At 38.0% G+C, this 20,134-nt stretch overlaps 1 protein-coding gene across 1 annotated transcript in view; it reads right to left on the reverse strand.

Moving 5' to 3' along the window:
* Positions 1-20,134, reverse strand: part of LOC306877001 (partitioning defective 3 homolog B-like) — a 298,887-nt gene that overhangs the window by 81,082 nt on the left and 197,671 nt on the right. Inside the window, exon 19 of the mRNA XM_079428505.1 lies at positions 1,463-1,579. Within this exon, the coding sequence (XP_079284631.1) occupies positions 1,463-1,579 (117 nt within the window). The remainder of the gene's footprint in view (positions 1-1,462; positions 1,580-20,134) is intronic.

Consider the following 20,134-nt stretch of genomic DNA (forward strand, 5'->3'; position numbering starts at 1 on the left):
GATCGGACATTATAAGAGTCTTGTATCATCCTGAAGGGGTTTGTTTTGTGAAAATGATGGGATTTGCTGGGAAAACAAAACTATAGAAACAATGTATGAAATCAACTGCTTGGGACAACTGTACAGTTTAGCAGTCATAATTCACTTATATTTATGCATTTTGCAACAGCTTCAAATCTAAAAAGTGCATCTAACCTTTAAAGTGCCCCTATCATGGATTTTTGAAAATGACCTTTCATGCAGTGTGTAACACAGCTCTAAGCGACTGAAAACATCCTGCAAATTTTTAAACCTGAAAGTGCACCATGTATAAAGTTATTACCTCTCAAAATAAAGAGTCGACTCTGAATCACTGAAACGAGACGTTTTCATGTTGGCATCAACATGAAACATTAGCATATTGCCCATCCACTTGTTGCACGCGCAGACTTGGTCTGAATGAAAATGCTAATTCATTTTTTGCCACTAGGTGCCGCTTTTGGAGCGTTAAAAATAGCTGTTTCCAATCGGATCAATCAACGCAGATTAGCGTCACGCAAAGGAGGGGTTTGGAAAAATGAATCTTTGAGCGAATCGTTTGGGAGTCGTTGAGCAAATAAGGTAAAAATAAATGCCTATTATAAGAAAATGAATTGTTTTTTAACCTTGCATATATATCAACCTGTTGTTGGGGACTCCCAAAACCAAATGAACCTTTCATAACCCATAGGGGCAATTTAACTATTTTGAAAACCAGCCTTTTAAAAAATTGCTTGTAAATCTCTCGTTATGCTACATTATCACCAAATCTTGGATTTAATAATTTTTTCAACTTGTTTTCTTTCAATTATGACAGATTTTGTATTTCTTTTTAGAACTGATTGGTTGTGGGCATCATTGACCTGAGCTAATTTCTTGAGCAAAAAAAAAGAAAAAAAAAATCATACTTTGAGGATAATTTTGGCAATGTTCACTCAAAAACTGAGGTGCATGAGCTCAGATCAATGAGGCATAACACATTATGATATAATAATACAGCATAACCAGAAATGTAAAATACATTTTTAAATGACCTGTTATTTTTTGACCAGGAACACCACAAGTGTAACAAGAGGGGAACAACTGGTAATACCTTGTGTTATACCTTGTGAGCAAAGTCAGCAAGTTTTAGTCTAATGTGATAACATTAACTAGCAAAAAAAAAAAGGAAATCCTCTCCGGGTCAAAATGTTTGTACATATATGTATCAAATTTCTTTGAAACTGTAAACAGTCAGGCTAATGAACTATATTACTCAAAGAATTGCTGTCTGTAAGATATTTTAATGTTGCTGCAACTGTAGAGTGTTCCAAATCAGTCACTTATGAGGTTCCATCTCAGTTAGGATGCTGTCTATGTAGGCAATAGAAAGCAAGGCAGCTCACTAGGTTTTAATCGTTATTCAAATAGTGATGGTGTTATGGTGTAATGACATCAATCCCACCTTTCTCTCTCTTCCTTCATCCTCTCCAACTCTTCCTCACTCAGAATTTCTGACGTCTGCTTCTGCGCATTCGTTTTTGTCTCCGTCTTGCTCTTCTCTTCTTTTTTCTTTCCAAATCTGAGAGAGAGAGGGGCATAGAAAGACATCACTGAGTGATCACTGTTTGCAAATTACGTTTATCTAGGAAAACAGGCTGAGTGACTGTCTAGTGTGTGTGTGTGTGTGTGTGTGTGTGTGTACTCTGGGGAGTTCCTAAATTGCTGTAGGGGCCAGAGCGTGTCAGTAGAGATGTTCTGTTAACATGCATCATGTCTGCACCAGTGATTGAGTCCTGCACCCGTCTCCATTTTCTCTGCTCATAGAAGGTTATTTCTCATGTGTGCCTGTGTCTCAAACCCACTGCCGCCCAGCCGAGCAGCACAGCACGCGGCTTCAGCGCAGTGTATCAATGTCAGAGCGAGCAGAGGCCATGGCCTCCAGCTACACGCACAAACACACACACACACACACTGTCTGAGGAAATCACACCAGTGTCCTTTAGCAACTCACATCCGGCGCACACTCAAACACAGGGACCAGGTCTTCTGATCTAAATTATCTTCACATGAATCACACACATCTTCACACAACGATGCTAACCAAGACTTGTAATAGCACTTGCATGTTGTTGGTCTTTTGTTGGTTTTGATTGCTTCTAATGTCTTCATTTGTAAGTCGCTTTGGATAAAAGCGTCTGCTAAATGACTAAATAATAAATAATAATAACAAAATGAATCAAGAAACCAAAGAACAATCAAATTAGCAAACAAATAACAGAGGTATTTAATGAACGAACGAACGAACAAACACATGAAGTATCAATGAATTAATAAAAGGAACCAACAAACAAATTAACAAAAACAACTGAATATGAAGGAATTACTGAACAAAATAATTAAAGAAAACAATGAATGAGCAAATGAATGAATTAACTACTTAAATTAAGGACACATCAAATGAATCGAGAAACCAGAGAGACAATCAAACTAGCAAACAAATAAATGACAGAAGGAACTAATGAAGGAAAGACTGACTGACTGAGAAAACAATGAATGAACAAACAAACGATGGCATCAATGAATGAATAAAATTAACCAATAAACAAATTAAACAAAATCAACAAAGGAATCACTGGGAAATCAATCAATCAATCAAAAAACAAATCAATGAATAAGAAAATGAACAAAATAACTTACCAACCAACAATAAAGCAATCAAAAAACAAACTAACAAACACTAATGATTGAACGACTGAATGAATAACCAAACCACGGAATGAATGAATACAAGAAACAAACAAACAAACCAATGCGGGCTCAAAGGAATGAAATAAGGTACCAAAAAAAACAATAAACACTATAATGGATAAAGCCTCTTTCAGTTGTGGTAGGTTTGGTATCTATCTATCGCTGCAGAAACTTTGAGACATCTAATGCAATGCCTTCAGAAACTAGAGTTTAACACTAAAAGAGCAGGACTGTGTTCAGATGTTGTGAGAAACTCCAGAGGGCACAGAGTGAATAAAACGAAAGGAGTAGCAACATTCAGAGGTGATTCACACTTGCCTGCAGCTCAGTCATCACGGCCTCATCTAAGTCAACAGATTTCACTCCGTCTCCACCCGTTACTCAGCGCTCGAGCAGGGCGGATGATTCACTGCCCGTCAGCGCTCCATCTTTCCTCTTGTTTCCAAACAAAGTCCAACGAACAAACGCTATGTTGCCAAGTTGCTGATTGACATTGCCAGGAGGAGAAGACGGTTTTCCCAGACAAACTGAGAAAGTGTTAAGATATCTGTATGAGGAATAAGGTGTCAGAATGATCAGCGAGCCTGTGGTTAAATACAGGCCAAATGAACTTTCTGCCACCCTAACAAAAGACTTGGGAATTGAGAACATTTACTGGACAAGTCCATTTATTTCTGGCCAAGAAACTGTATTCTGCACTATGAAAATATTAAGATACTGAGAATTATTTATGAACAGAAATTCACTCTGCTCATGTTTCATGAATGAGGAATGAGGCCCAATAATAATTTAGCTGGCCATTCATATTGCTTTAATTTGATTCGCTTGCATTTTGAGGCCAAAATATAAACATACACACAGCTCTCAGAGGAGGGCTGAGTTGAAAACGCATCTCCTGTACAGTAAGTCACAAAACTCTTAGTCACCCCAGACGTGAGATAGCAGAAGATATCCTCACACAGACACATTTACACTCACCTAAAGGATTATTAGGAACATCATACTAATACTGTGTTTGACCCCCTTTCGCCTTCAGAACTGCCTTAATTCTACGTGGCATTGATTCAACAAGGTGCTGAAAGCATTCTTTAGAAATGTTGGCCCATATTGATAGGACAGCATCTTGCAGTTGATGGAGATTTGTGGGATGCACATCCAGGGCACGAAGCTCCCGTTCCACCACATCCCAAAGATGCTCTATTGGGTTGAGATCTGGTGACTGTGGGGGCCATTTTAGTACAGTGAACTCATTGTCATGTTCAAGAAACCAATTTGAAATGATTCGAGCTTTGTGACATGGTGCATTATCCTGCTGGAAGTAGCCATCAGAGGATGGGTACATGGTGGTCATAAAGGGATGGACATGGTCAGAAACAATGCTCAGGTAGGCCGTGGCATTTAAACGATGCCCAATTGGCACTAAGGGGCCTAAAGTGTGCCAAGAAAACATCCCCCACACCATTACACCCCCACCACCAGCCTGCACAGTGGTAACAAGGCATGATGGATCCATGTTCTCATTCTGTTTACGCCAAATTCTGACTCTACCATCTGAATGTCTCAACAGAAATCGAGACTCATCAGACCAGGCAACATTTTTCCAGTCTTCAACCGTCCAATTTTGGTGAGCTCGTGCAAATTGTAGCCTCTTTTTCCTATTTGTAGTGGAGATGAGTGGTACCCGGTGGGGTCTTCTGCTGTTGTAGCCCATCCACCTCAAGGTTGTGCGTGTTGTGGCTTCACAAATGCTTTGCTGCATACCTCGGTTGTAACGAGTGGTTATTTCAGTCAAAGTTGCTCTTCTATTAGCTTGAATCAGTCGGCCCATTCTCGTCTGACCTCTAGCATCAACAAGGCATTTTCGCCCACAGGACTGCCGCATACTGGATGTTTTTCCCTTTTCACACCATTCTTTGTAAACCCTAGAAATGGTTGTGCGTGAAAATCCCAGTAACTGAGCAGATTGTGAAATACTCAGACCGGCCCGTCTGGCACCAACAACCATGCCACGCTCAAAATTGCTTAAATCACCTTTCTTTCCCATTCTGACATTCAGTTTGGAGTTCAGGAGATTGTCTTGACCAGGACCACACCCCTAAATGCATTGAAGCAACTGCCATGTGATTGGTTGATTAGATAATTGCATTAATGAGAAATTGAACAGGTGTTCCTAATAATCCTTTAGGTGAGTGTAGTTCTTCAGTGTAATCGGTGCCGACTAATGCAGCTTAAGTGCAGACCAGATTTTCCATCAACATACAATAACACACATTCATCTCTTATACCTGTTCTTACAACACTCCCTCACTTTCCTACAGATATACACGCAAACATGTCTGAAATTAAAAGACTAGCAGAACTAGAAAGCAGAAAACTGAATTTCTCTTCTAAACTGTCCTCTTCCTCATACATAGCGTTGGAGAGATGCGTTCCAGTGAACTGGTTCAAAAAGTCATTCTAGTGAACTTATTTAAAATAACAGATTCATCCAATTGAACTGATTTAAAATAGCAGATTTACTGTAGTGAATAAATTCAAACAGATTCATTCTAGTGAACTACTTAAACAGATTTATTTTAATGTGAACTAATTCAAATAGTCAGATTCACTCAAAACGTATTTCAATGAGAGATTTATTTTAGCGAACCATTTCCTAAAAATGGTAAGATTCATTCTAATGAATCAATTTAAAAAGTCAGATTCATTCCACTGAACTGATTTAAAACTGCCCATTTATTCCAGTTCAACCAGTCAGATTCATTTTATAGAACCAATTCAAAAAGTTTGAATCATTCCACTGAACTGATTTAAAATAGTTATTGTAGTGAAATGATTCAAAGTCATATTCATTCTATTGAACATTAAATAAATTATGAACATAATTTACATGGACATCAGTAATCTTATTCTGAATAAGACAATATTATGATTAAGGTGTTTACATGAGTTGTTTTTAGAATAATCCTTTCATGTTCCTGTTTTACATTTTAGAGTACATAGATCGATTAATGGCATGCGTCATTACGTCACCACACGACGCCATCCGACGTCCCCTCCAGAATTTCACGTATAAACATAGTTCGTCTTCATGATGATACCATATACAGTTTTGGGTGTTTATTTTTTAATTTTATGAAAGCTTCAAGTGCAGTTAATTATTTGTACGTGCATGCAGACGACGGTGGTGTTGAAGCTCTTTTATTTGCCGTCAAACAGTTGACCACTGCCGTGTGTGTATCATGTGGCAAAATTTTACCGCTCCAAAAGCGGCACCTAGTGGCAAAAAATGAATTTGCATTTTCATTCAGACCAAGCAAAAAGACCAACAAGTGGGTGGACAATATGCTAATGTTTCATGTTTGTCAACATGAAACGACTTGGGATTCGTTTTAAAAACGACTCATTTCAATGATTCAGAGTTGACTCTTTCTTTTGAAAGACAACTTTATACGGTGGACTTTCAGATTTAAAACTTTGCAGGATGTTTTCATTCATTTAGAGCTACGTTACACACACTGCATGAAAAGTAATTTTCAAAAATTCATGATAGGGTCACTTTAAAGTTTAGAAGTTTATACTGCAATTTATTCAGTCAAAACAGGAAGGAACCAACTGTATTCAACGCCTAAGGTATGTGAGTGTATGCCAGTAAAGAAGCCTTGTAAACACAAGCATGCATTATGCTAAATGTGAATGAACAGATGATAAAGGACAAGCCATCCCACTGTTTCTCTCGATCACACACCCTTCCTGTATGTCCTCTGGCTGTGTATTTGTGTGTGGATGCAGCACTCTCATAACTTAATTACTGTATTTATCTTATTAGACTGCAGCTATTTAATGTTAGTGCTTTGGCATGCGCTTCCTGCACATCCATTCTGCTGCCTCATTAAGATCAGGCCCTATGAGACCTAAACGCTAAAACTCACACTCACATTAACACATAACATGCTGCTAACGCATTCTAACACAGTATTTATCAATACAGTGAAAGAAAAATCTTGAGCAAAATGACCATAAACACTAAAAATTTGATGCATTAAATTGATCAAAAGTGACAGTGAAGACTTCTATAATGTTACAAAATATTTATATTCCAAATAAACAACTGTTTTTAACGCTGATATAAGAAATGTTTAATGAGCAGCAAATCAGCATATCTGAATGGAGTAGTAACTGCTGAAACTTCAGCTTTGCTATCACATAAATAAATTACAAATTAAAAAATAAGTATAGAAAACATTGTTTCACTGGTAATTTCAACATGATACTGTTCATGTGCACCCATCTTGGAAATCAGATCATTCATGTGTGAAGGCAGAATAAGAAACGGTAAATTTATGTAATCAGCCAATCAAAATGGAGCTTGCCATTTCACGAATATGAACGGCCCGGGGGTGTGCCATCTTAGGTTGACACCAGATGATTTTTCCCAAGTGTAAGTGGATGCACCAGAGACAAATGTGTCTTTTAACAGGATCTCTGACTCTAAGCTAAAGGGCACAGCGGCCGCTATCAAAGAGGAGCCCAGCTGAGCCCAAACCAGCACATGGATAAATAAAGGCAGTAATTAGGCTGTCATAAGAGACCCTGCCACTAGCTTCAGCTGTTCAGAGATGCTTCAAACACAGCCTGTCAGTTAACCAGGCACAGCACTTAGAGGGGGAGTGGTTACAGGACAAGAGAAAGACAGATGAGGCTTTCCAAATTACTACTAACAATTATGAAGTCACACTGGAAAATACTGTATGGATTTTTTCCCACTAATTCTAATCTTTAAAATTTAATTCATGCAGTTTGTAAATTCCCCAATTAAACAAATGTACTGACACATATGAAGTAATATTTAAAACAATTCTGATTATGTAAATACATTACAATACATATTTTAAAATGTAATTTATTCCTATGATGGTAAAGCTAAATTTGTTTCAACCCAGGCTCATTGGAAATACGTGCCGTTATTACATGCCTTACCGCATGTTTCGAGGCAGTTTCAAAGTGAAACGTGCTAAAACGCAGGTTCAATTCATGACCCTGGCACGTTTTGGTTACGTTGATATAGGCACGTATTGCTGTGTTTTTATTACTTTGCTTCAGGCACGTATTGCAGAGGTTCATGATTCAAGTATCTGGGGAGTGTTGCTAAAAGTTAATGCTCTATCGTGTTCGAAATATCCCCTACACCAAACCCACCCGATAATGTTAACAAATGCAAAACTGGTCTAAAAACGGATTTGTTGATGCAACCATGCCACTTGAGCTTCCTTATATACAGGTTTGAACTGTTTTGTGGAACCTACTGAATATAAAAACCAATACATACGAAGATGGATGTGTGATGCTAATGCTCAAAAGTATCGGTTTTCAAATGTCACAGCATGTTAAAATTGTTTTGAATTCATAACATGATATTCCTCAAGTAATTGTGTGAAAATTAGGCTTTATTAATTGAAAGTGTGGACCTGCAAATCATACTTTGTGTGAAAAGGAATAAAGGTTTCAGAGTTTTACTGCCTCTAGCGTTTATTTCAACTGGAAACTGCAACGATTCATATGTATAGGTACTTTTTTTTTCACTTTATTTAGAGGCACATATTTCCAATGAGCCAGCATCATAACTCCAGTCTTCAGTGTTAAATGATCCTTCAGAAATCATTCTAATATTCTGATTTGCTGCTCAAGAAACAGTTCTTATTATTATTAGTGTTGAAGACAGTTGTGCTGCTACAGTTTTAGGGTTCTCGGATGAATACGGAGTTAAAAAGAACTGCATTTATTTGTATAAAACATACCAAAGACGTATTTATTGTAGTTTTTGATCAATTTAAGCCTGGCTCACATTGCAATTTTGGCACGATTTGGCCGTCTGAGACAAATTTTGAAAATCCTAAATGATTCCAATAATCCTAGGCTAAAAGCTGTAGTCTTTGACATGTTCACAGACAGCCGATTAATGGCCGTTGTGATCAAATTTTACCTCCGGCGAAATTCTGGCAGTGTCAGAAGATTTGGCGCACAGTCCTGCAGTGTGACTTCTCCTACGATGAACATCAAACTGTCTTTGTTTTTCAAGACAAGCCATGATCATAATTAATGCTAGAGATTTCTTCTATACGCCATAATCTCTGGCGCTCCCAGAATTCATCTGATATGTTGCCTTTGCTCTGATAAACACCAGTTGCGTCGCTGTTTTCATGTGGGTGTGTAGTGCTGCTTACATTATTCTTCTTAAACACAATGCAATGCAACTCGCAGTCACTTAACGTGTGTGGGTTGATAATGTAAAACTACGAAAGTTTTCTTGTGCGCACCCATTTTTAACAAATCTTGACTGTCGTAGAGTCTGACATTAATAACTGAGATCCCACAGCACGACATGATCATCATGTTCGTATAGTCTGACAAATACAATCCTAAAAGGAATTAAAAAATAAATAAATAAAAAAAAAAACGCACAGTGTGCGCCCGGCTTTACAGCATCCTTGAACATCAAACACTACAGAATTTTAAAAATACAAAAGAAATTACTTTATTCTTCTAACACGAAGATGAAAAAAAAACAAACAAATATTTAAAAATTATTTTAAAGACCGATATTAGACTTTGTCGCCATTTGTATTTTACGTGATTTTTGAGGTTTAAGATAACATGTTGATACACTAAGAGTATACACCTTAAAAAGTTCACTTTTTTTAACAGTGCATTCTGGGAACGTCTTTCAGCGCTCTGGAAATGGCAGAGACATTGAAACGTGACGCTAAATATTATCCTAACAATCTACGACAATTGTAGCATCGTTAAAGTGATTTAGCACACTGATAGTTTATCAAAATTGAGTGTAAAATTGCCTAACAGTGAAGTCAAGAGCCGCTGATTGTTCCACAGTGTTAAATTCATCACGCGTCAGTAAACTCTACAGGGGGTGAAGGCCTGCGGAGAAGCCAAACTGTGCTGATCATTACCAAGAAATACATCACGGCTCTCTCTCTCTCCCTGCATGTGCCAAACATTCATTTCCTCCATGTCTAATTAAACTACCTGCTTGTAAAGTAAAAATATAGTGTCTTTCTCTCACGTTTGCCCATTAATTCACTCTCCTTCTGGTTTTCTGCTTTGCTAAGACTCTCTCTCTTTCTCTCTCAGAGAGCTGTAGGCAAATCTGTATCCTCTCCGGATAACGTTTCCCTGAGGGCTGCGGGAAAAGAAAAGACTGGGATTTAATCTTTTCTTCTGAAGAGACGGGATGAGTGAAAAAGGTGCTTTAACAGATTCTCACTCTGACCATTACGTACCGCCACACACACATTCTCAGACACCACAAACATACAGCAAGGCTTATTTAAAGGAAACCCAGATGAATGGAAAAGCACTTCAAATGAAGCGTGAAGAGGAAGGGGTTAAAATTAAAACATCTGCAGAAACTGAAAATCGTACACATCCAAACAGCGTACACATGCAGACAAACACAATGACCTCATACACACTCACAGAGCTTCAATGTGCTGATAAAAAGGGACCCACAGGGCCCATCTGTGTGTTATCTGAATATGATGGTATGTGGGGTGAGCAGCAGTTCACATCAATCCAAAAAGGAAAGACAAAGACAGCAAGAGAAACATGAAAAAGCTCAAAATGCTGCAGGGTAAAACTCTAAAGGCCACTTTCCCAGACACTGATTAAATCCAGTACTACAGTGAAAGAGATAATCACTGTTGGAAATGTTTCAACGTGATCTATGGCCAAGAAAGCTACGCTAACGGGGTAAAGCATAATAATATCGGATTTTAGAGAGGACCAACAGTTATAGAATAGTTCACCCAAAAAATGCACAATTCAAAGTTATTATTTACTTACCTTCACATTGTTGCAAACCGGTGAAATTGAAGTTTTAGCAATTCAAACTACTGCATTTCAGGTGGCTGCCATGGCAACATTTCTATTTTTGTTTCTATAAAGTTTCTCATCTTATATTTAAATTTGAGCTTATTTAAATTTTATTTTGATTATAAAAGGGGTTTAATAGTTTTAGTTTACGAGAACAACACAGCGACAGGCTTAGTGTCAATAAATATAAACACTGCTGATTTTAATGTGCTTTTGTGGTCACAATATGCTTTTAATGTAATCAGATTTTCACGTAAAGTCATACAGGTTCGGAACGACAAGGTAAATAACGTTAATTTACATTTTTGGCTGAACCGTCCCTTTAAGCATTGATTGTTTTGATTTCTTGTGAGTGATGGTGAACAGGAGCTGTTTTTCAGGACACCTGCAGACCAGAGCAAAGCAGTCTCCACTTTAATTATCTCTCCTTACTGCCTTACCATATTCATTATGCAGATACAACACGAGCCAGATTCGAACCGGCATTTCCAGTTTAAGCACCACAGTTAAATGGGCCTAAAAAAACACAAGCATACTGAATTTATATGTAAACAATTCTTAGATAAATCATATGTAAATTCAATCCAACACATTAAATAAAATCGCTTTGCTTGTCTTTCATAAACAAGGTCCCTCAAAATCATGACTATAACATCTATATTTAAGAGCATTCTTCTACTCGGCGTTCTTTCCATTGGTCTGACGTGAAGGTATGGGCTTTTTTATTGTCCTATATCCTTCCAGGGGATGAAACAGAATTATTGATGTCAATTTCCTGTGTTGATCTGTGGCGGGACAAGTAAGTGCACCCTCATCTGGACAGATCAAAGGCAGGGGCCGTCACTCTTAAACCACACGGACATGGCGCAGAGAACCCTCAAAGCCAGATCTGATCCATGGCTTTCTAAACTCTCCACTACAACAAGAGGAAGTGTGAGAGATCACTCATCCCGAAGATTGATTGCAGGGAACACAGCTCTTGACGTGATTAGAAACACATGGAAGTTGAAGGTCTATATTCTGAGCACCTTTCTCCTTCCCTTTCTTTCACTCTGTCCTCCCAGTCCCACTTCCTTTGCAAAAGAAGTGCTTAACCTTTTTTGCGAGAGAGATCTAGGGTGAGATGTGCTTTGAGCATCTGGGGTGAGTAATGGTGGAGGAAGCCAATCAATACCTCTTTGCCTGATGATGGCCATTCAGGGTGTAATTGCGTTGGGTGCCTTTTCCTCCAATGGAACATAACTGCCCCTTTCATCTATTCACCTTTTAGTAGACTCCACCATTTTTGGCTTTGTCTAACCTCTAATGGCTCTCAGACCCGTTTTGTTTTCTGACAGGTGCTTGAGCGCTACAGCTGACGGACGTATGAAACTAAGGGCATGCATATATGACCTTCTAGCTCCAACAAGACGACCTTGCGGTCTGAGGCTACTGACGGATTGAATTACAGAAGTCGTGGGAGTCAAGAATCGTTGGCCAAAACCCCAAAGGCCGGTTTGTTTTCCCGAGGCGTGAACGTGGCCATGTGGTGACATCCCAGATACATCTGCACCAGCTGTCTTCGGCACGACTGCCTGTCTTTTTGACGCCAAACCTCCCACCGCAATAGCACCATCCATGTCGCACGAATACATTATCGGCTTTCATCATGTCAACGATGCTTCATCGCACCTCGTCAACCAAGAATCCTGCTAATTATGTACAGAGACTCTATGGTGTCTCTCCTGAACGTCGTAGAGGACAACTGCACATTAAAATGGATGTCAGAGGCTGGCAATGTTAGCGCACATTAAAAAGGCACTGCTGTTCGGCTCTAGCCATCAGACTTGTACCGTAGAGTTGATCGGAGACAATCTGCTCATGGTATGGAAGAGAGACAGAGGGAGGACAGAAGGGAGGAGATGAAAACACTTGCCTGCATCCGTACAGGGGGTGGCAGGAAGCAGGGCTGGATGAACAATGGAACAGACTGCCGAGCAGAACGTCTCCCCCCTGCTCAGATCTCTGGCTTCTGCTCTTGGTCAACACAAGTCCTCAGAACTTCAGAAGAACTTCTCCCAGTGTGCTTCATTTGTGACTGAGGATACTTTCTCCAGTGACTAGCCTCACTCTTGTCTGTTTTTGAGTGTACAGACAAAACCAAAGTGGAGAAGTTTGGCTTCAGCTGGAGACATTTTCCTCAGACCATCAATCCAGGAGCTCCATCACACCCCTCAAATTATTGAGCACAGTCTGTTATGCAGAACCTCAGGGGTCATTACTTAAAAACCATATTGGATACTGGTTGATATTGAAATACTTGATATCGATATTTGATATTTAATTGGCGAATGCATGTTTCTCATATCTTTCATTTAGATTGCTACACTATCATCTAATGCTCAATAAAAGTTAATCTTTAAAACACTAACAATAACTATCAAATGCAATCTTTAGCACATCCACTTTTCATACGGTGCATTAAATGTTTTAATGTCTACATTTACTTATGGTATAGTATGTTAAAGTAAAATGATTTAGTGTTTTAAATGTAATGTATTTAGACAAAACCGAATATAATTTTAACATCAGCCATTTAAAGGATGAAATTAATTATTGGCTTATCTGTATTGGCCAGAATTTTAATATCAGTCTTTCTCTATCTCTAAATATTCATATGAGAACTTCCATTTCCTGTCGATTGTATTGTACCCCCAACATTTGATTGACATGCCAAATCAACTTTAATAAGAAATTATTTCACTGTCCATATTGAGGTTGGCATCTTCAATTTATCTCACTATGGCTGAGACAAAAAAATAAATAAAATAATAATAATAACAATAGAAAAAAAAAACTGTAACACAAACCAACAACTCAGTGATGGTGAAAAAGTGCTTTAGATTGCAAGGCTTCATAAAATGTTCCAGAACTCCTCCATGAACTCCATGAATTTGAGCATATGGCAAATGCTATAGCCTGAATCTGGACCGTAGGTGGATGTAAAACCCATGAGGTCTAATCATACACATGGAGCAACAGTAATCTGTCATGTTCATTAGCACTCACGGTGTACATCGTTAGTAGTATCCACAGAGCACCATAATGGCTCAAATTACACCGTCATCCTCAGCTATAATCACCCCACTTTCCACAGCCATTAAACTGAGCAAAGAAATCCTGCGAGTCCGCAGAGACTGGAAATAACCCCAAAAAGGCAACAATACATGCTAAAAGAGGGTTCGCTACATTTGGGATTTGTGAAATATTTACAACATTCTCTATATTGTCTTAATGGCGATCTGCTTCATAAATCACCAAAAAATGCATTACAGAAATGAAGCACAAAAACATGATGAAATTAAATTAGGATACTAGATTATGATCGTTTCGCAAGAGCTTTTGCTCTCAAACTTTTTGATTTAAGAACTCTATTAGGCAGAGCCACATGAGGTACCTGACCTCCATAGATCTAATGGTTCTTCCATTATGTCTTGTTGAGTAGTTACACTGTCACAGCTAAACCTAACAAATTCACAGATTAACTAATCATCAGCCCATATGAAAACTATTGACCCCTACACATGCAAAACCATCTGCGGCCATAACGTTTCTTCCTGTCTGTCATTTAAACATGAAAAATGTGGGGTTTGTTTAATAAAAAAACAGATTAATGCTTACTCTGAATTAAAATACACATCATTTTCAGTGATAAACCAGTTTAATTAAAAAAAGTGTTCAGATATGGATTGAGATTCTACTCTTATTCACATATCTTGGCCATTAGGACACTGTGAGGTCATGTGCTCTGTACAGTATCTCTTTATTTATACAGTAGAATAATGGAAATACTTCAGACATCTGTGGTGCTACACAACTCTTTCATTTAGTCGACTAAAGAGGGTTTGACCGGCACCATCCAGGCTGCAAGTACAGACTCTCTCCGAGCTAGCACAGACAACTGACCTCATATACACATAACATAACAGGAAACGACAGGTGCTCGTATGTTTCTGATTACTTGAGGAGCATTATGGGAATATTCAACCTCCTGTTGAAAATGAGTTGTTGAGAAGATGGACTTCAGAGAATTTCTCACTTGGAAAGGTGCAAATTAGCCTGTGACTACATTTAGAGAGAGAAGAAAAAAAAAAAAAAAACACTGGCACAGATATTTTCAGAAGAACTTTTCTGTTCTTGATGTCCATGGAGTCAATATTGATCCTGTACCAAACCACAAAAAGCTACTTTGTGTCAAAATTGACATTTGCTGAAAAATTGGACTCACAGTTTGTATCTTTAGAGGAAAGGTTTGTGCAATAGAAAGCTAAGATCTGAGGCTCTACAGTCACACGAGTCTAATCAAATCCTCTCTCAGACCAAACTAAGGGACTGAGCCTCTGTCTGTGGTACATGTCTGAGACTGCTAATGTCTGTGCGTGTGTGCATGATTACAGTATTTGTACAATTCTGATGCATTAACACCAATGTACAGTACCATTAAAATGTTTGGGGTCAGTAAGAATTGTTTTAGTTTTTGAAAGCTGCATTTATTTGATCTAAAATACAGTAAAAACTGAAATATTGTGAAATATTAGTTCAATTTAAAGTACCTGTTTTCTATTTAAATGTATTTTAAAATGCAGTTTATTTATGTGATGGCAAAGCTGAATTTTCAGCACCATTACAGTCTTTGTCACATGATTCTTCAGAAATCATTTTAATATGCAGGTTCGGTGCCCAAGAAACATTTCTTGTGTTGCTTGAACTCTTTGGAAACCAAGATGCAATTTTATTTCTCTGGTGAATATAAATTTCAAAAGAACACCATTTATTTGAAATATAAATCTTTTGTAATGTCATTAATGTTATTGCCGTCACATTTGATCTATCTTGATTAAATTCACACTTGACAAGAAAAAGTTGACAAGGGCGCTTTTTAGTAAAAAAAAACTAAAAATTAAGTTGGCAGCGTTTTGGTTACAAATAGCAGCTGAGGGCGTCTTTTGTTGCTATAACAACAGCTGCAACAGTAGCCTATAGTGCTATGTGGAGCAGAAATGTCGAGAAACAGGAAGTTGGCTCTTGACGTTAACGAGGAGGAGAATGTTGGTTCACAATGATGTTTGTGGGTGCACAACATTATACGGGGAAGGGGGAAGGAAACAGTTTGGCGCTTACAACAATTTAGTCCAGGAGCTCCGGTTGGATGATGCACGGTTTGCGGCACCTTCTCCATTTTTTCTTGCCGTTCTTGTTGTTATGGAAATGACAGGTCTTACTGCTCGCTTGTCATTGGTCAGCTATCAAAAAGGCGCTTGACGTAGGGTGTTTTTTTCAGAAAAGTTTAACTTTTTTCAACTTGAAAAGACGCTCTGAGCTGCAGAAAAGATGCTGGTGGTGGCGTTTAAAAAAACGCACAGGACTTTTTTGAAAATTCGGTTTACTCCATAGGATTGTAATGTAAAACACACACTGGCAGCTTCAAAAAAAGATGCCAAGTGTGAACAAGTGTGCCTAATGTGTGCATGCTGGATAATATTAATTTATTTTTAAAAAAATCATCTCACTGGCCCTGATCTTTTTCATAACTATACAATATTGTATTTACCCTGAAATCAACAGATCTGAATGAAATACTGATCAATGGATCAGTTATGACGGCAATTGTATATTCGTTAGTGAATTAATGACATGTGATTAATGTAATCTGAATAATAAATGTGAACTCTTATTCCAAAAGGGCAGAAAGGAAGGAAAATCCTGTTTTTCATGACACACAAAATCAGAACAGTCTGCTTCCTGTAAACACAGACATTGGGTCAGAAGGAGAATCACTTGTCACCAGCCAGTAAACAAAATAATATATTCTATACAACCCTCTGCACATGCTGTATGAGATTATTAAACGACTTCCAGAAAGAAAAGAAAAGCACTGTTCTTGCAGCTCTCATTAATTTCCGCTCAAATCTACCATATTCTCGTGCTGATTGCTACCTTTCAGAGCCTGGTCTATGTAAGCCTGCCACATCTCCACTCTTTAATGTAATCAAAGGCAAGAACAGGCCTGTATTGAAAAAAAAGAATAAGTCGGAACAAGAGCCTTAGCACAGAGGTGCTACAGACGAAGAAAAAAAAAAAAAAGACAATGATAAAGAAAATACCCATTCAGCAGTGGGACACAAAGACCCAATCACATATTCATGCCATTTTCCATTCATCCAATCATCTTAATCAGAACATTGCATCTTGGGAATCAAAGGGGAGATGATTGAACTTCCATTAAAGAGGCCTTTTAGTGATTCATATGTAGATGGAGGGGAGAACAGCGGCGGCCAGTTAGCTACTGTATACCTCCACTCGAACCGCACGCATGAACCTCCCTGTGATACCGTTACCATGGTGAACCGAAGACTGAGACGACCGTACCCTTTCACAGAAATAAACCTATCTCCAGATCACAGCACTCGTAAAGGTGAGCTGGGCGCCAGTGTGGGCAGCTGTCGCCATTGAAGACTGACATGAGCCATTTTATACTCCTAGTAGGGATTCAAATTGGGATTTAGGAGAGGGAGGCCGGCCCTTGATCTAAATTGTAGACGCCCTGCATCTGATAAAGAAAGACAGACAATGTTTCTCACATTTAAAGGTTTTTGGACACTTAAGCGGCACTTAAAATGTAATTTCATTGATTAAAAAAAAATATCAAAACAAGTGGCATCTGAAATCAGGCATAAACAGGTGTAGTTTAATCACATTACTTATGAACATCTACAACGTTTGACAAATAAAATGTCACTATTTTTCATCGTCATTTAAAACCTAACAAATATAATTTTGTGAAATGTTATGCTTGAATAATTTTTTTTAAATAAATGCCAGTTCTTCTGATATATATATATTTTTATAATGAACTGACATTCATATATTTTTAAGTGTGACTAACGTAAAGTGTCCAAATAGGCTTCTGCCACGTGTCTCTGCTTCTGCCCTGCTGTGTGGGGTGCAGTGATGTCACTTCCTATCCAAAGGCTGTGCAGGTTTTTGCTGATGAGCATCAGACTTGGTTGTTGACTTGATCAAACATACAAACACACAGCAGGAAATACATTAGGAAATGTGTTAATTGAGAGAGCGAGACGAGGAACAAGGGGGGCTGTCGCTCCATCAGCAGGTCTGTGAGGGAGGGATGAGGTAAGTTACACCATCTGTGACTCTGACACTTGTTTCATAAGCTTTTAGAGGCCATTAGCACACTCACTACAGGTCACACACCAGTGCTCACACACACATACACGATTAAGCACCGTTTAACACCATGTACCTGTCAACCTCACTGAGCATCGTCCTGGTGTAACAGTGCCTTTGAAAGACAACAGTAAAACATGAATATGACTCAGTGCTGCAGACTGTGACGAAAACACTCAAAAAATTTGACAATATATAAATAGATAAAAGTGTGTGACTATTTAAAATGAAAGCAGGGAAATTAAAGATTACTAAGGGATTGTTAGTAGTTACACACATCCCTGCTCTATTTTTCACATGCATACTGTAAATCAACTACACAGTTCAGCAAAACGTAGTTGTGACTTCGCTGTATAGTGATCAGTCTTGTTTTCTACATATGCAGTGATTTAGAGAAGTGGCAACCGGATTCTACAACTAACTACAAATTAATTCACCAAAATTATATGCAGTGTGTACGAAACCGAACATCTAGTTAAGCTGGGGACACAGTACACAACTAGCGGAAACATTCTAAGACTGACCTCAACACATTTAAAGACTGTTACCATCGACCCGGAGCAGATTCTAGTCTTTGACAGTCAGAGAGGAGCACAAACCTAATGACCGAGTCAGTCTGCTACACAACACACTTAACGACTGCAGGTCACGATTGGACAAATTCTGCCGAACCAAAACAAAGCATTCACAAAAACCGCAGCGTCTACCCTCTTTCCCGCCCCGCCACAGACAACACTGCGGAAAACACCAGTGCTTTTCCCTATTGAGACGTTAAGGTTTGACTTTTCTAAGTTTGTGCTTAATAACAAAAAACATTAGCTTTCCTATGTTGGTTTTCCAAATAAACGCCATAGCAATGTGTCTTGAGTATGTTTTGCATTATACGTCCGATGCCTCTTTCTTTTTGGAATTATTGCTCGAGTAAACGCATTTGTCTTTTCAGTTCCCTAAATTATAACATCTCTAGTGCTATTTTTAAATGTTTAGTCAAACAACTATGTTAATTATTTAATGTCTAAAATCAGGGATTAAAAATGAATTGGTTCTAAGTAAAAACAGTAGGCTACTTTTCCCGAGGTTAGGATGAAATAAAACATTAGGCTACTTAGGCTAATACATTCATGGCAATGTAATTTCCTCATCCATTTGACAAAACTATTATATATAATTAATATGTAATAATTTAATTTCGTCATATGGATTTGTAATGATTTTTTTTTTATGAAAACTTAGTTTTTAAGAATAGAAGAAATAGGCTATTTGTTGTTCCTATATTGGTTATGAAGAAAATTCATTAGCCTAGCATATTTGTTAAGTTGATTTAAAAATCTTCATAAAATTTAAGAAGTTCAAAGTTAAGAAAAAAAACTTTTATCGGACTGCAGATCGAAATAAAATAATTCTTGATATTCTTTAAAATGAGAGCAAATCACTGACAATCGACTGCAAAAAAAAAAAAAAAAAAAAACATTTAATTTGCAGTGTTAACTTATGAATTAAAATACAGACAAGAAATAAATCACAACAAGAACAATGCAATTTTTTCTTGTAATCAAGTTTTTTTTTCTTTTTTTTCTTTTTTTTACAAAATGAATGCTGAATGATGTTTGACTGTGAACATCTCCACATACAAATCGCGAGTGTCAGTCGCAAATATTAAACGTTTAAAAAAATCTTTGTGAAAACAACTGGCAATGACTGGTTCTTGAATTCTAAGATTATAATCTTTAGACACCACACACTATGTGATTTTTCTGCCGACTGCAAACAGCGACTGAGCCCAACTGGAACAGACCCGGTCCAACTGGGCACGATAAATTCAGCTGCCAGTGATAAATTCCATTCATAATCGGCCTCACAATCATGTAGTGTGTTCTTGGCTTTAATTACATGCATCAGGGATGTGTTTGCCAGATCTTGTTACAAATAAGAGCAAACAAGAATCCCAAAACAAACCTGCTTTATATTGGAAAAATACCCACAGAGGTACACTTTATTAACTCCATAAAGTTGCTCACTTTATGAGCCAAGCACAGACAACAAGCCCAAATAAGCTTATATTAAGTGGACATGGCAACACTGCAGCAGCACGCTTTGTGAAGCAGCCTTCTGAGCATAAAACACAGCACCAACACCAATAATGGTTTTGTTAATTTGGCAGACATAAATATTTGTTTACTAATATTACTTTGGTCAAGAAAAGTAATGCCTATTGGGTTAAACTCAATTTTTGTTCACAGCCAAGAGATGCCAAAACTTTGCTATGGTCACC

Source organism: Barbus barbus, assembly GCF_936440315.1.
Source record: "Barbus barbus genome assembly, chromosome: 11".
Lineage (NCBI taxonomy): Eukaryota > Metazoa > Chordata > Actinopteri > Cypriniformes > Cyprinidae > Barbus > Barbus barbus.